Genomic DNA, 16,738 nt, shown 5'->3' with positions numbered 1-16,738 from the left:
TCCCAACCCAAATCTAGAATTCCAAGATTCCATGACACAAGGACAAGGATGAGAAGCCCCAGAGTGCAACCCAGCCAAAAGTGTCCCAAATATTTATAAAAATAAATGTAAAACAGCTATAAGAATAGATATTAAAAAGGAGTCCTGTCTTTATTCTTATTCTTATTCTTATTCTTATTCTTATTCTTATTCTTATTCTTATTCTTATTCTTATTCTTATTCTTATTCTTTCTTATTCTTATTCTTATTTTATATAAAAGTAAGACATGTATTATTTTTTATATCTGTAGGGACTATATATGCATAAAGATTTGCATACATATATAAAAGTTCCCTCTCTGTAATATGAATTACAGGCTTATAAAATATATATAATGTTGCGTGAAATTATGTATAAATTGTACATTATGAAAAAAATATAATATATAGTGATATTATATAATATATACGAAAAGACATGATTATACATTATATAATAACATATCGAACTATATATTAATTAGTGATATTGTATTATTATAATCTAATATAATTTTATATTATGATATAATGACATAATGTCATTATCATATCACATCTATACTATTGTGCTTTATGATTACATTATATTTAGAATGTAGTATTATACATTATACTTATATTTCTAATATTTTATACTAATAAATATTTAGTTTGTCATTAATAACTTTTTGTTAATGTATATTCTCTAGTTGATGTTATATGTACATTATGTTTTCTATCATAATCTATTTATTATTATTACTATTATTATTTATATGTTTTATATGATTAAAATTAATAACACGCATTTTCTATATGATACACATGGGAAATATATTTTATATTTTATAATACATATGTTAATTATTATATAAGTATTATATATAGTCCCAAATAGCCCCAATCCCCTCCCTGTCACAAACCGCCTTGACCTCACTCATTGCTTCATGCGTGACGTCACAATGACGTAGAGATGACGTCACACCCGGGATCCCGGGGCGATTGTGGGCGGGGCCGTTGAGCCCCCCCCGGGCCGTACCACTGCGGGGGGGTGGAGGGGGGGGGGAGCCCACGGCGCGAACCACCCCAAGTGACGCGGGGGTGGCACCGCGCATGCGCCCTGCGCGTCTTCTCTGAGGCGGGCGGGCGGCCGGGCCGGGCGGAGGCCGCGGCCGAGCCGGGGGCTCGCGTAGATGTGCAGCCCGGGGGAGGCCCCCCCTGGGCCGGCCCCGGCCGGGGACCTGCCCCCGGAGTGGGAGACGGATGACGAGCGCATGGCCTTCCTTTTCTCGGCCTTCAAGCAGAGCCGCGAGGTGAACAGCACCGAGTGGGACAGCAAGATGGCCTTCTGGGTCGGGCTGGTGCTGGCCCGCGGCCGGCGGAGCGGCGCGGTGAGGACGTGCCTGAGGGAGCTGCAGAGCGGCTTCGAGCGGCGAGGCAGCGTCCCCTTGGGGCTGGGCACCGTCCTCAGGGAGCTGCTTAGGTAAAATAGGACGGGGGATGTGGCTGGCGGTGGATCCGTGCTGTGCCAGCCTGAAGGATGAATTGTGCCCTGGCACAGCGTTCCTGGAGAAGCTGTGGCTGCCCTTGGATGCTTGGAAGTGTCCAAGGACAGGTTGGATGGGGCTCGCAACAGCCTGAGACTGTGGAAGGTGTCTCTGGGCATGGCAGGGGTGGCACTGGATGGGATTTAATGTCCTTCCAGCCCAAACGCGTGTGGGATTCTGTGAATTGCGGTTTATGGTGTGTGTGTGTGGAATCTGGGAGGCCGAGCTGGGCAGGGAATCAGAGCTCACGCAAGGGCTCGCAGGAGGAGTGGGAGGGCAGGGGAATCTCAAGGGAATATTGGTGTTAAATGGGGGAATGTTCCCTGGAATGTTGTGGTGTCGCAGTTGCCGAGGGCACCGGGGTTGTGTTGAGCTGGTGTTGGCAACCAGAGGTTTTGTGCTGTGAAATTGGAGCCCGGGACTGGTATTTCGAAGAGACTCGAAACAGCAGGAGCTCTGTTGGTGACCTGAAAATTAAAACCAGTAGATCTGAGAAGCTACAGTTGAATATTGAAACAGAACTATCATGAAATGGCTGATTACTCCTAAAATTGATCCTCCCCGTTTCATTTCCTCGTTTGATGCCTCATCAGTTTTGAGTCAGAGAACTGGGAGAAATTTGCAAAACGGGAAAAAAAGAGTAAACAAAAGGGATCCAAAGGAAGCAGGGGAGGAATGGAAACCTCTGTGTGCTTCCAGCAATAAGATCTCAAACATGAGCTGGATCAGGTGGTAGAAAATGCCACGGGAGTGGAGGATGTGCAGGATATCCAAGGTCTAGACTGACTGTGTTCAGTTCCACATGAATTATCTTTTCCCTAGACGTGGGAAGCTCCAGAGGGAGTCAGACTTCATGGCCAGTGTAGACAGCAGCTGGATCTCGTGGGGTGTGGGAGTTTTCATCCTGAAGCCCCTCAAGTGGACCCTCTCCAGCGTGCTGGGGGACAGCAAAATTCCCGAGGAAGAGGAGGTTCTGATTTACGTGGAGCTGCTTCAGGTGAGTGTTGTTGAGAGCTTTCCTGAGGTTGTGCATCTCCAGGAAAAGCAGGAATCATTCCATGTGCTGGGAAGGAGGGGTCAGGGCTGAGCAGATCTTCATTGGTGCTCCTGAGGTGTTCAAAAGCCTGGAGAGAGAGGGATGGAGTGACTTGGGCATGGGAAATGACTCAGATCTCTTGATGTTCCTTGAAAATAACAGAGCTGCTCCAAGGGCTGGAACCAGGCTAGGAGAGCTGGGGGTGCTCACCTGGAGAGGAAGAGGCTCCAGGGAGAGCTCAGAGCCCCTTCCAGGGATGATCCTGGAGAAGAGAAGGTCTGGGGACACAAGGCAGTTCCCCAGATCCTAAAGGGGCTCCAGGAGAGCTGGAGAGGGATTTGAACAAGAGATGGAGGGACAGGACACAGGGAATGGCTTCCCACCGCCAGAGGGCAGGGGTGGATGGGATAGTGGGAAGGAATTCCTGCCTGGAAGGAGAGTTCTCTGGAATTCCCAGAGGAGCTGTGGCTGCCCCTGGATCCCTGAAGTGCCCAAGGCTGGGTTGGAGCACCTGGGACAGTGGGAGGTGTCCCTGCCATGCCAGGGGTGGCACTGATGGGATTTGAGGTCCTTCCATCCCAAACCATTCCCTGGTTCTCACAATGACTTCTCATTGACTCCAAGAACAGGGAGGGACACAATTCCTTGCTTGTCCAGGAAGGCAGGAGCTGTGCTGGGAGCCAGCTGTAAATCCCAACTGGAGCTCGTTCCTGTGTGGGACATGAGGAGCTCTCAGCCCCAAGTTCAATCTGCTCCAGAGATGGAACAGCCACAGCCTGGAAATCCAGTGTTCCACCAGCCCAGCTTCCCTGGGCATTACTCCAGCTGCTTTCCCATGGGATTGGGGCTGCCTTGGATCCTGTCCCAGCCCCTTTTCTCTCTCTGGTGCTCTGTGAATCTGCAGAATGAGCCCCAAGTCTTGCTGTGGTCGTCTGGGTTACCTTGCCCAGCAGAAATGCAGGAAATCTTTAAAAGCAGGAATTTTGATTTGGTTCAGACCTGGGGAGGGATTTCCAGGAAGTGCAGGAGAAGCCAATCGATTCTCTGTGTGGTTCCTGTGCTGTTCCACAGCATTTCAGGGAGTGCCAATAGCAGAGTTTTGGGTTTTGTGGACGACTATTTTGACAGTTTTGACACTTCCCTACAGCTCATTCTGCAAGTCACTCTGGAATAAAAGAGGAAGTGTCCAGGTTGGGAGGAAGGAGGTGTGGGAGGATTTGGGAAGAGCAGGAATGCTCTGAGGGCTCACAGCATCCCTGTGATGCCTTGGAGTGGCTCCCTAGAACAGAGACCAGATAAAGACAATAAAGTTGGGATTTATTCAGTGCCTTCAACAGCCACACCTTGGGGGACAAAGCCTCTGAGAGGGGCCCTGAGTTTTTCAGACAATTCTGACTTTGTTCCATTCTATCAGGGGTTAATTGTCCAATTATCCCTTCAGGTAATGAAGTCATTTACCCCCAGTTTGCACCACCCATAGCTCACTTTTGTTTCTGATTTTGGGGCTTGAGACTGTGGGGTGTCCTTGAGTTTCAGACCCAGAGGGATTGTTTTGTGTGTTTTTTAGAGGGAGTTTTTTTTTTCCTATTGTTTTTAGAGGGATGGTTTTTGGTGTGTTTTTTAGAAGGATTTTAAATTTTTTTTTTAGAGGGATTGTTTTTTGTGCTCTTTAGAGGGATGTCGTGGCAGATTTGTAGAGGGATTTTTCTTTTGGTGGTTTTTAGAGGGATTGTTTTTGGTGCTTTTTTTAAAGGGATTTTTTGGTTTTGGTGGTTTTTTTAGAGGGATTTTTTTGGTTTTGGTAGTTTTTTAGAGTGACAGCTTTTTGGTGCTTTTTTTAAAGGGATTTTTTTGTTTTGGTGCTTTTTTTAAAGGGATTTTTTTGGTTTTGGTGGTTTTTTTAAAGGGATTTTTTGGTTCTGTTTTTTAGAGTGACAGCTTTTTGGTGTTTTTTTAGAGGGATTTTTTTTGTTTTGGTGGTTTTTTAGAGGGATTTTTTTGGTTTTGTTAGTTTTTTTTTAGGGACAGCTTTTTTGGTGGTTTTTTAGAGGGATTGTTTTTGGTCTATTTTTAAGAGGAATTTTTTTTTGCAGTTTTTAGAGGGATTTTTGCATTTTTTTTTAATAGAATTTTTTTTTGTCGTTTTCCTAGAGGGACATTTTATTACTAATATTCTTCCAGAAGAATTGTTTTTGATGTTTCTTAAGAAACACTATCTTGGTGGTTTTTTTTTTTTTTTTTTAAGTAATAGCTTCATATGACCAAAACCTTAAAACAATAACCACCGCTCTATACAGATTTTCAATTTATGCACTAACACAGTGCAGGATTGGAAAACCACAATAACTACAACCCTAAGGCAGGCCCTGGATTTGTTGCAGGAGAAAGCAGAAGAAGTTTATCACCTGTACCAGAACTCTGCCCTCTCTTCCCACCCCGTGGTCGCCCTGTCCGAGCTGCGCTCGCTCTGTGCCGGGCTCTGCCCTGATGAAAGAACTTTCTACTTGTTGCTGCTGCAGCTGCAGAAGGAGAAGAGGGTCACCATCCTGGAACAGAATGGAGAGAAGGTACAGGGTCCAGGTGACTGCTTTTGGGTGGTGTCATCCGTGTCTTGCCTGTAGGAAAAAAAAAAAAAAATGGAATTTTTTTTTTAGCGATTTTGGTGGTTGAAATGGGTGTTTTGTGGTTGGAAAGGTAAATTCTGAGTGCTGTGATGTTGTTATGTGGTTGTAGGTGATGGGAAACTCTCATTGTGTTTGAAATGGGTGTTTTGTGTTTGGAAAGGTAAATTCTGAGTGCTGCTGTTGTTATGTGGTTGTAGGTGATGGGAAACTCATTGTGTTTGAAATGGGTGTTTTGTGGTTGGAAAGGTAAATTCTGAGTGCTGCTGTTGTTATGTGGTTGTAGGTGACAGGAAACTCTCATTGTGTTTGAAATGGGTGTTTTGTGGTTGGAAAGGTAAATTCTGAGTGCTGTGATGTTGTTATGTGGTTGTAGGTGATGGGAAGTTCTCATTGTGTTTGAAATGGGTGTTTTGTGGTTGGAAAGGTAAATTCTGAGTGCTGCTGTTGTTATGTGGTTGTAGGTGAAGGGAAGTTCTCATTGTGTTTGAAATGGGTGTTTTGTGGTTGGAAAGGTAAATTCTGAGTGCTGTGATGTTGTTATATGGTTGTAGGTGATGGGAAACTCTCATTCTGGCATGGCAGGTTCTTTAAACATTTATAATGATTCCCATTTAATTCAGGAGTTAAAAACATGGCAGACACTGCAGGCTGACTGTTCCCAACACACAAACTCCACACCTCTGGAACCAGCGTGGAATTCCACGTTTTTTGGAAAGCTTTTTTTCTGTTTGTCAATTCCTACAGAGCTGCAGGCTCTCAGCTCTGAGGTTCCACTTTCCTCGTGGTGTCCTGAAGCCCTTGGGAGTCTGACATTCCCATCCACTTCCAGAATCCAGGAACAGCTTGAAATCTTCCAGGTTTTTCATTAAGGCTTTTATTTCCACACTGCTGATCCTGATCCTGCCTAGTTTAATATTAAATCCTGTGGTGACTGGGACGTCCTCGTGACTCCGAGGTCTAAACTGCCAGTGCAAAAAAAAAAAAAAAAACAAACCATCTTTTCCTTCCTTTCTTCCTTCCAAGTGAAAATATTCCTAATTCAGATTTTTGGGAAGTGACTCCAGGCTGTGCTGCTTTGTTTTTAGATTGTGAAGTTTGCCCGAGGCCTCCACGCCAAGGTGTCCCCAATGAATGATGTGGACATTGGAGTTTATCAGCTCATGCAGAGTGAGCAGCTGCTGTCACAGAAGGTGGAGTCCCTTTCCCAGGAAGCAGAGAAGTAATTTTGGGGAAGGGTGGTAGGGAAAAAAAAAAAAAAAAAATCTGTGGGATGTAGAACTTTGGGACACAATTAGAAGCTGATTTCCCGTGGTTTGGTTTTTTTTTTTTTTTTTTTTTTCCCTGTTCATAAACAAAATAGTCACAGCCATGTGCTGGGTGCAGCTTTCCCAGCCTTTGTTCCCTGCTCCCTATGAAAACAAGGTGGAATGTTTGCAAGGATTTGGAGTTCAATCAACAGCACTTTGAGGGTGGTTGTGTCCAAAATGCACCACTGTGGTCCCCTCAGAGAGAGGCAGAGGGTGGTTGTGGTTTGTAAAATAAGAAAGAAATTTCCTCTTTTTCCTTTTTCCATCTTCCAGGTGTAAAGAGGATGCCAGGAGTGCTTGCAGAGCTGGGAAGAAGCAGCTGGTGAGTGGAACTGCCAGGGAAATGTCCTGGAGCTGCTGCAGACCTGCAGATCATGGCCAGGGTTAAATTTGGGGGCTTCATCCCAGGGGTGTTGGAGTGGTGGCTCTGAAGCCAAAGCTCTCCTTAAGGTGAAGGATTTATTTTTCCAGAGTGAGGTGATGAAGGGAAATGGAAATAAACTCTTAAACCCACTTGTTCTGTGCATGCCTTCAGGGATTTCTGGTTGTTTTGGGTTTTTTTTAATGACACTCCCAATCCCAGAATATCCCAGATTGGAAGGGACCCGCTCAGAATCATCAAAATCCATCTCCTGGCTTTTTTATTTATTTTTTTTTTTAATTTGTCAGTTAAATTTTGCCTTTGAGATAGTAATTTCTGAACAAGTTTTGCACAAACACACATTTCACAACCCCTCTCTGCTTTTCCTTCCTTCCTGCATGATGCAACAGGCTACAAATACCAGCTTTTAATCAGAAAGAAACTCCACAAGTCAAAAACTGGGGAATGTGAATAACTCCTGGTGCCAGCTGGAAGATTTCAGGTGGCCTGACCTTTCCAAGGGAGACATCCAAGATTTTTTTTTTTTTTTTTTTTTGCTGGATACCACCCAGGTGATCCAGGAATTCCTGGATGAACCCACGAGTTCAGTGTGGAGGACACCTGGCCATTGCCCATTTTTAAAGCTTCATCCCAATTTTCCCGTGGTGCCAGCAGGAATTTTGAAGCCCAGGGGAAGGGAGACATCCCAGATTTGAGTGTAAAGCTCTGAAAAACGAGGTTCATTTTCCTGGTAAATTTTAAAAGGTTTAGTAAGAGACAATAAAGCAAAAGGTTATAAGGGCTGGGTGCTTTAGCCAAGAGCACACACTAAGTCAGAAAATTCCTCTTTAAATGCATCAACCTGTTGCATATTCACAGATCTTTATGCATTATTCAAAATCATCCCCTCAACCTGTAAATAATTTTTTTTTTTTTCCTTCTTGTGGCTCCTTGATAACAGATCAATAAATTCCTTCCCTGGTGTTCTGGTGTTCATCACCCCTGTCTTCATCCACCTAGGATAATCCAAGAATGTGAAGAATATTCTGATTATCTTTTTACCATTCTCTGAGTTGATTACATGCACAAAAGCTTTTTACGTCGTTATAGTCCAAGAAAATATCTATTTATCACACTTCTATTTCTAAGTTTAATTAATAGCAGAGTTAAAATAAATTATATTCATGCAGTAAAGTTTTCTGACATTATACATAGAGTAAGAGCTGAAAGGAGGGATGTGGGGCTCCAGGTGGTTCTTAAAATTCTGTTTATTGTATCCAGAGGATTGAGCAATTCTGGGATGGTGGTGGCAGAGCCTGGCCTGCAGCTCTCAGCATCAGCTGTGGCTTTGTCTGGAGCCAGTCTAGTTCTGGTTCTGGAGCATTCTAGTTCTGGTTTTCAACCCGTTCTGGTTCTGGACCCGTTCTATTTCTGGTTCTGGAGCATTCTAGTTCTGGTTCTGAACCCGTTCTGGTTCTGGACCATTCTAGTTCTGGTTCTGGAGCCATTCTAGTTCTGGTTCTCAACCCATTCTAGTTCTGGTTCTGGACCATTCTAGTTCTGGTTCTGAACCCATTCTATTTCTGGTTCTGGACCATTCTGGTTCTGATTCTGGTTCTCAACCCATTCTAGTTCTGGTTCTGGAGCATTCTAGTTCTGGTTCTGAACCCGTTCTGGTTCTGGACCATTCTAGTTCTGGTTCTGGAGCCATTCTAGTTCTGGTTCTCAACCCATTCTAGTTCTGGTTCTGAACCCATTCTATTTCTGGTTCTGGACCATTCTAGTTCTGGTTCTGAACCCATTCTATTTCTGGTTCTGGAGCCGTTCTGGTTCTGAACCCATTCTATTTCTGGTTCTGGACCATTCTGGTTCTGGTTCTGGAGCCATTCTGGTTCTGGTTCCAGTGCATTGCAGACTTTTCAGTGCAGAACATCCTAGAACACGAGAACCACTCGCTATTTTTGCTGTTGCCCACAGCCCACCATAACTGCTGACATCTCCAAACCCGTGGTACTGTTCTACAAACACTGAAAGTCAGTGTGTCACACTTTAAGCTAAAAGTTGTATTTCAGTTTTCTCACAGTGGAGAATTCTGAGATTTTTTTTTTTTTTTTTGTACTTGCAGCAGTGGCTTTCTTGTTTGCCTGTGAAAATCTTTTTGCTTGGTAAAATCATCTTTTATTTGAGGTGGATTTATCCTTTGCTCTGAGCCATAAAAACCCCTTCCAGCTCATTTTACCTTTTGACTTCTCAATTACCCAGTAAAACCGGCTCAGCAATTCTTTTATTTTGTATCAAAACTTGCTACAATCTCCATTCCTCCTGCTTGTACACTCAAAGCTCTTCCCGTTGCACGCACACACACACCTGTGACACCTTCCTGTCGACTCCTTGCCTTTCCCAGCACATCACTCACGTTCTGTCTGGTGTCAGAAGCCAGCACCACTCTGTGCCTGACACCACAGCCGTGTGTGTGTGTGTGTGTGTGTGTTTGTGTGTGTTTGTGTGTGTTTTTGTGTGTGTGTCCCTGACACCACAGCCGTGTGTGTGTGTGTGTGTGTGTGTGTCCCTGACACCACAGCCCTGTGTGTGTGTGTTTATGTGTGTGTGTGTGTGTGTGTGTGTGTGTGTCCCTGACACCACAGCCCTGTGTGTGTGTGTTTGTGTGTGTTTGTGTGTGTTTTTGTGTGTGTGTCCCTGACACCACAGCCGTGTGTGTGTGTGTGTGTGTGTGTGTGTGTGTCCCTGACACCACAGCCCTGTGTGTGTGTGTGTGTGTGTGTGTGTGTGTGTCCCTGACACCACAGCCCTGTGTGTGTGTGTGTGTTTGTGTGTGTTTGTGTGTGTTTTTGTGTGTGTGTCCCTGACACCACAGCCCTGTGTGTGTGTGTTTGTGTGTGTTTGTGTGTGTTTTTGTGTGTTTTTGTGTGTGTGTCCCTGACACCACAGCCCTGTGTGTGTGTGTTTGTGTGTGTTTTTGTGTGTTTTTGTGTGTGTGTCCCTGACACCACAGCCCTGTGTGTGTGTGTTTGTGTGTGTTTTTGTGTGTGTGTCCCTGACACCACAGCCCTGTGTGTGTGTGTTTGTGTGTGTTTGTGTGTGTTTTTGTGTGTGTGTCCCTGACACCACAGCCCTGTGTGTGTGTGTTTGTGTGTGTTTTTGTGTGTGTGTCCCTGACACCACAGCCCTGTGTGTGTGTGTTTGTGTGTGTTTGTGTGTGTTTTTGTGTGTGTGTCCCTGACACCACAGCCCTGTGTGTGTGTGTTTGTGTGTGTTTGTGTGTGTTTTTGTGTGTGTGTCCCTGACACCACAGCCCTGTGTGTGTGTGTTTGTGTGTGTTTGTGTGTGTGTGTTTGTGTTTTTGTGTGTGTGTCCCTGACACCACAGCCCTGTGTGTGTGTGTGTGTTTGTGTGTGTTTTTGTGTGTGTGTCCCTGACACCACAGCCCTGTGTGTGTGTGTTTGTGTGTGTTTTTGTGTGTTTTTGTGTGTGTGTCCCTGACACCACAGCCCTGTGTGTGTGTGTATGTGTGTGTTTTTGTGTGTGTGTCCCTGACACCACAGCCCTGTGTGTTTGTGTGTGTTTGTGTTTTTGTGTGTGTGTCCCTGACACCACAGCCCTGTGTGTGTGTGTTTGTGTGTGTTTGTGTGTGTTTTTGTGTGTGTGTCCCTGACACCACAGCCCTGTGTGTGTGTGTGTGTGTTTGTGTGTGTTTGTGTGTGTTTTTGTGTGTGTGTCCCTGACACCACAGCCCTGTGTGTGTGTGTTTGTGTGTGTTTGTGTGTGTTTTTGTGTGTGTGTCCCTGACACCACAGCCCTGTGTGTGTGTGTTTGTGTGTGTTTGTGTGTGTGTGTTTGTGTTTTTGTGTGTGTGTCCCTGACACCACAGCCCTGTGTGTTTGTGTGTGTTTGTGTTTTTGTGTGTGTGTCCCTGACACCACAGCCCTGTGTGTGTGTGTTTGTGTGTGTTTGTGTGTGTTTTTGTGTGTGTGTCCCTGACACCACAGCCCTGTGTGTGTGTGTTTGTGTGTGTTTGTGTGTGTGTGTGTTTGTGTGTGTTTGTGTGTGTTTTTGTGTGTGTGTCCCTGACACCACAGCCCTGTGTGTGTGTGTGTCTCTCTGTGTGTGTTTGTGTGTGTTTGTGTGTGTTTTTGTGTGTGTGTCCCTGACACCACTGCCCTGTGTGTGTGTGTTTGTGTGTGTTTGTGTGTGTGTGTGTTTGTGTTTTTGTGTGTGTGTCCCTGACACCACAGCCCTGTGTGTGTGTGTGTGTTTGTGTGTGTTTGTGTTTTTGTGTGTGTGTCCCTGACACCACAGCCCTGTGTGTGTGTCCCTGACACCACAGCCCTGTGTGTGTGTGTGTGTTTGTGTGTGTTTTTGTGTGTGTGTCCCTGACACCACAGCCCTGTGTGTGTGTGTTTGTGTCCCTGCCCAGGCTCTGAGGTGCCTCAAGTCCAAGCGCAGGACGGAGCGCAGGATCGAGGAGCTGCACTCCAAGCTGGATGCGGTGCAGGGAATCCTGGACAGGATCTACGCCTCCCAGACTGACCAGATGGTACCGTGGGCTCCTCCCTCCCTCTTTTCCTCCCTCCCTTCGTCCCTCTCCCCCTTTTTCCTTCTCTTTTTCCCTCCCTCCCTGCCTCCCTCCCTCACTTCCTTCCCCCCTCCCTCCCATCCTCTGTCCTTCCCTTTTTCCCCTCCCTCTCTCTCTCTCTCTCTCTCCCTCCCTCCTTCACTCCCTCCCTGTTCCTTCCTCCCTCCCTGCCTCGCTCTCTCCCTTTTTCCCTCTCCCTCTCCCCCTCTCCCCCTTTTCCCCTCTCCCCCTCTCCCACCCTCTCCCCCTCTCCCCCTTTTCCCCTCTCCTGCTCTCCCCCTCTCCCACCCTCCTTCCCTTTCTCCCTCTCACCCTCTATCCTTCCCTTTTCCCCCTCTCTCTGTTCTTCCCTCCCTTTCTTTCTCTCTCCCTCCCTCCCCTGAGCTCCTCCTGCTGCCCCTCTCTTCTGCTCATCCCTTCCCCTCATGGCTGGGATTTACCCTGGGAATTTCCTCCATTTCCTGTTGTTCCTCCAAGGATCCTGCTTGGGAAGCAGCTCTGGAGAGCAGCTCCCACTGTTTCCATCAGCACTGTGCATCTTCATCTCTTTTATTTCTAATTTCCAGGCATTTAGTACCTTCCAGCCTGGAGTTCTTGAGCATTATCTTCATCTCTTCTATTTTGAATTTCCAGGTGTTTAATGCCTACCAGGCTGGAGTGGGAGCTCTGAAGCTTTCCATGAAGGATGTGACAGTGGAGAGGGCAGAGAACCTGGTGGATCAGATCCAAGAGGTACTGGAAGAGCAAAAGGAGGGTGTGGATATTCCCAAGAAACCTGCCCAAATATTAATTAATTATTAATCCTTTGGTTGCTTTTAATTATTTAGGGTTTTTTTTCCCTTTATGGCACCAAAGCAAACTGATTTAATTTTGAGCTAAAACATCAGCAAGAAGATTTCTGTGTCTTCTGGTTTTGCTGTTTTGTATTTTAATTTACTTTAATTCTGTGAGATTTTTTTTGATCAAGATTCTTGGGGAAGCACCCAGCTTTCCTAGAAAGTCTTTAGGTTTATTAAAAATACAAATCAGACCTTTGGAAGCTGGAATGCAACTGTGTGCATGAAACAGCCTGAAATTTAATTTAATTTAATTTTGTGATTTTTGGGGAGTTTTTTGTTTTATTCTCTTTCTGTTCTGCTATTATTCTGTTTTTTTTTTTTCTATTTCTATTCTATTCTGTTCTGTTCTATTCTATTCTATTCTCTATTCTATGTTCTATTTTATTTTAATTCTTATTTTCTTTTTATTTAATCTTTATTTTTATTCTCTTTCATTTTTATTCTATTTTTAAATTTTATTTTATTCTATTTTATTTCATTTCATTTTATCATTTGTTTTTTTCCCCACAGGCTGAACTTGATCTCAAAGGTCTTTTCCAACCTAGTTAATTCTGCAATTCTGTAATATCCTGCATTTCAGTGAGGGAGAGGAGTTAATTCTGCAGGAACTGAAGTGAGCAGAGCAGTCTCAAGGCTGCCTGAGCTGCTGTGACAAACAGCCAAGGATTAATTTTTTAGCACCATCAGCTCAAACTGAGATTTCAGCCCGAGCTGAGTGGCTGAGATGTGTTGGTCTTCAGCTTCCTGATTCTGCAATTTCATCTCTTTATTTCTGTGAAAAAGCCCAAATCAGAGAGAGGTTTTTTTTTTTACTCTGTGAAATTCTGGTTTGATCCTCAAATGTGCCATGACTGGCCTTGTTATTTATTATAATGAAATAATAATATTCCATCTTCATGTTCTTTGTGAAAACCATGGGGGAAATGTCTTTTGCACTAATTCCTGCTGCCTTTAGGACAACTTCTGATTTTTTTTTTTTTTGGTTATTTCTGCTGCTGAGAAAGCAGCTACAGTAGGGCACAAAATTAATTTCTAATCTCTATCTAATTGTGTTTATTTTATACCTCAGCTTTGTGACACTCAAGATGAAGTGGCCCAGACTCTGGCTGGAGTGGGGATCAATGGTCTGGGTATGTCCTGGGGTTTTTATCCTTTTCTCCTTCTTTCCCTGTTCCTCATTTCCCTGTTCCTCATTTCCCTGCTCCATCCCTTTCCCTGCTCCATCCCTTTCCCTGCTCCATCCCTTTCCCTGCTCCATCCCTTTCCCTGCTCCATCCCTTTCCCTGCTCCATCCCTTTCCCTGCTCCATCCCTTTCCCTGCTCCATCCCTTTCCCTGCTCCATCCCTTTCCCTGCTCCATCCCTTTCCCTGCTCCATCCCTTTCTCTGCTCCATCCCTTTCCCTGCTCCCTCCCCACATTCAGCAGCTTCCTGGGGGGATAAACTCTTCCCGAAATTCCATTCCTTGGCTGGAATGGGGAGCAGGGAATTCTCCCCTCTCACAGTTTATTCATCTCCAAATCCTCCTGGTCCCTGTTTGGGGCTGGATTTCAGTTCAAAGCTGTGTAATGTTGATTAATCTATTTTTAGGGTGGCTGCTGCTTTGTTTTTTTGAAGGGATGAGCTTTTTCCTCTGGCCTGGCTGTTGCTGCAGCTTGTTTGCCTCTGCTGAAAGGTGCCAGAGCTTCTTGGCCTCAGTGTCAAGAAAAAAAAAATTCTCCTCCCTGAGATGAGGACCAAATTTTCAGTCCTTTAAAAAGAAGTGCAGGAAATTCCTTGTGAGTAGCAATGGATGGGAGGAATATCAGCTCTGTTTTGGATCTCTGTGCTGTGAGTATGCCTCTGAATTCTCCTTGGAGCTGAAATGTTTTCTTTAATCAGCAGAGATGGACTCTGAGGAGCTGGAGAAGGAGCTGGACAGTCTCCTGCAGGACTCTAGCAAGGATTCCATGGATCTGCCTCCCGTTCCCCAGAGGGTGCTGAGTGCCCCCATGTCAGATGCTGAGCTGGAAGCTGAGCTGGAGCAGCTCTCTGTGTCTGCTGGAGGTGGGAATGGCAGCAGGGCCTGGGAGGGAGCTGAGACAGCCCTGAGCAGCACAGGGGTCACAGAGCTAAACCCAGTCCTGGGAGAGCTGGGAATTGTGCCTGGGTCCTGGTTCAGAACAGCTAAACCCAGTCCTGGGAGAGCTGGGAATTGTGCCTGGGTCCTGGTTCAGAACAGCTAAACCAAATTCTGGCAGAGCTGGGAATTCTTTCTGGATCCTTTGCCAAGGGTGGAGGGAGAGCTGAAGGCTCTGTGAGGGAGCTGCTGCTTGGACTAATTGCTTTTTAAATTTAACAAACTTGTACCAAGCCAGGCAGTGTTGGAAGGGGTAAAACAGACAGGATTTGTCCAGCACTCAGCATCTTCCATGGAATGCTCTTTGTGTGGGACAGGCCTGCTTAAACTGGGCTTTACTGATAAGGAGTTTGAAAATAAGAATTATAAAAAAAATAAATTTATTGTTTATTAAAGATCTTTTTGGGTCCCTTCCAACTCAGGATATCCTGTGATTTATTAACAGTGAATGACCAGAGTTTGTGGGCTTGAACTGAGCTTTCCCTGCATCTGTCTTGGACAGTTTCAATTTTCCTCTTGGGAATCTGCTCATGAGCAATTCCACGGGATTGGCTGTGTAGTTTTCCTTTTGTTTTGGTGAGGAAATCACTTCAATTTCCAGAGCCTTTTCCCCTATCAAAAACATGGAACCTGTGCTTCCAGGGGGATGGAGCTGAGCAGGGAAAAGCACTGAGGCCCTCTGGAATTTTATTGGGTGGTTGTGGATGTGTTTGATTAGTTCTGATCTCTTCTCTGTTGCAATTCTCTTCACAGATCTGGCACAAAAGACTCCTTCTGCTTCTTCTGAACCCAAAACAGCTCTGGGACTGAATCTCTGAAGAGCCAACAGAATCCTGTTGCTGCAGTTTGGGAAGTTGTCTCAATGTTCCTTAACTCGTGACCAGAACTTCCAAGGACAGGGGGGACACCTCGCTGTCCTTCTGGATCTGTCTTTGCTCAGCAGCAGCAGGAGCTCCTGCCATGACAATCCACTCTGGACCTGGCCCCAGCTGGTGTTTGTCATCTCTGTGCCAACATCTGACTCGTGACCCGAAGTCACTGCCACATCCAGCCTTCCCTCCAGGGAATACAACTCCAGTGAAGATAAAACTCCTCTGTGTCCATAGCAGTGCTCGGTTTTGGGTTTGGTTTTGATTTCTCTTCCTTTGCTGTGGCTGGTGTTGAGAATCTTGAGTAGCAGCAGCAGCAGCAGCGTTGCAGTGGCCCAACATTTGGCTGTTTTTTTTGTGGTTGTTTAGAACACTTTGGCACATCAGTTCTGCCCTTGCTGTACCTGCAGCGAGCTTCAGCAGCTGCTGGTTGTTGTGTCCCCTCCCTCTGGATCCTGCACTGACAGCCAGGCACTGGAACTGCTCGGTTTTAGGAGATTTTGGTGCTGCTCAGAGAAGGGCAGAAATGGTAAGCACAAGACAAAAGAATCCCTCTCTCTCTAATGACATTAAGGCCTTAAAAGGGAGACCTGCAAAAGATTCCCCCAGAGTGGTTTCCAGGGCTGGGTGCTGCCTCTTCCTGCTGGCTCTTGAAATTGGAGCTGGTGGTTATTTTTGTATCCTCCCTGTAAGCAAAACTGATTGGGAACTGCAGGGTGATGGCTCTGAGCTGGCACAGAGGGGTTTGGGGTTTGGGAAGAGAAGGGATCCTTTGGGAGAGCACAGCTCCAGGGAGCAGCCTTGGCTTTGCCTTCAATCCCACAGGATTGTGTGTTCCCAAAAAGCCCCAAACCCAGCCCCTGTGGATGTTTCTGATGCACAAAACCCCCGAGCACCACACCAGGGCTGCCTCTCCCCACGTGAGCTAAACCCTCATCTTTTGCAGGTCACTTTTTACCCCTCGTGTGCACATGGAAGCGTGGGAAGCCCAAATCCCTGAAAAACAGAGCTTGCAGGAGGGGAATGTGCCCTTCCCTGGGATTCCTGAGCATGGCAGGGGAGTGCCTGGCTGCCTGTGGATGGATCACCAGCCCTGTGCCCCTCTCCTTGACTGGGAATGTGTCCCAGCACCACTGGGAATGTGTCCCCACAGCACCACTGGGAATGTGTCCCCACAGCACCACTGGGAATGTATTCAGCACTACTGGGAATGTATTCCAGTACCACTGGGAATGTATTCCAGCACTTCCACGCTGCCTCTCCAAACTCCATTCCTCAGTGGCAGTTTGGGATAATGGGAATGAGGGCTGGAGTTTCCCCTCCTGGTGATCATTTCTTGCTCACTCAGCCCCAGCCCAGGGTCAGGGGGTGTCCCTGGGGGTGTCCCCAGGACCAGGGGGTGTCCCCGGAGGTGTCCCCAGGACCAGGGGGTGTCCCTGGAGG

General features: G+C 46.0%; 1 protein-coding gene across 6 annotated transcripts; it reads left to right on the top strand.

Moving 5' to 3' along the window:
* Window positions 1–1,147: 1,147 nt before the first annotated feature.
* CHMP7 (charged multivesicular body protein 7) lies at window positions 1,148–15,531 on the top strand. 6 transcript variants are annotated; one of them, XM_062510545.1, is made up of 10 exons: window positions 1,148–1,483; window positions 2,370–2,544; window positions 4,965–5,150; window positions 6,293–6,426; window positions 6,788–6,836; window positions 11,311–11,430; window positions 12,103–12,201; window positions 13,378–13,438; window positions 14,192–14,353; window positions 15,180–15,531. In XM_062510545.1, exons 1-10 carry the CDS (start codon window positions 1,194–1,196, stop codon window positions 15,242–15,244), a joined length of 1,341 nt encoding a protein of 446 aa, XP_062366529.1. In that variant the 5' UTR covers window positions 1,148–1,193; the 3' UTR covers window positions 15,245–15,531. The 6 variants fall into 6 exon arrangements, with proteins under 6 accessions (XP_062366529.1, XP_062366528.1, XP_062366527.1 ...); XM_062510544.1 differs by having other exon boundaries at window positions 14,189–14,353; XM_062510543.1 differs by having other exon boundaries at window positions 4,947–5,150.
* Window positions 15,532–16,738: the final 1,207 nt, after the last annotated feature.

The sequence above is a fragment of the Cinclus cinclus genome, chromosome 29 (assembly GCF_963662255.1).
Source record: "Cinclus cinclus chromosome 29, bCinCin1.1, whole genome shotgun sequence".
Classification (NCBI taxonomy): Eukaryota; Metazoa; Chordata; class Aves; order Passeriformes; family Cinclidae; genus Cinclus; species Cinclus cinclus.
This window is presented reverse-complemented; position numbering and strand designations above follow the sequence as displayed.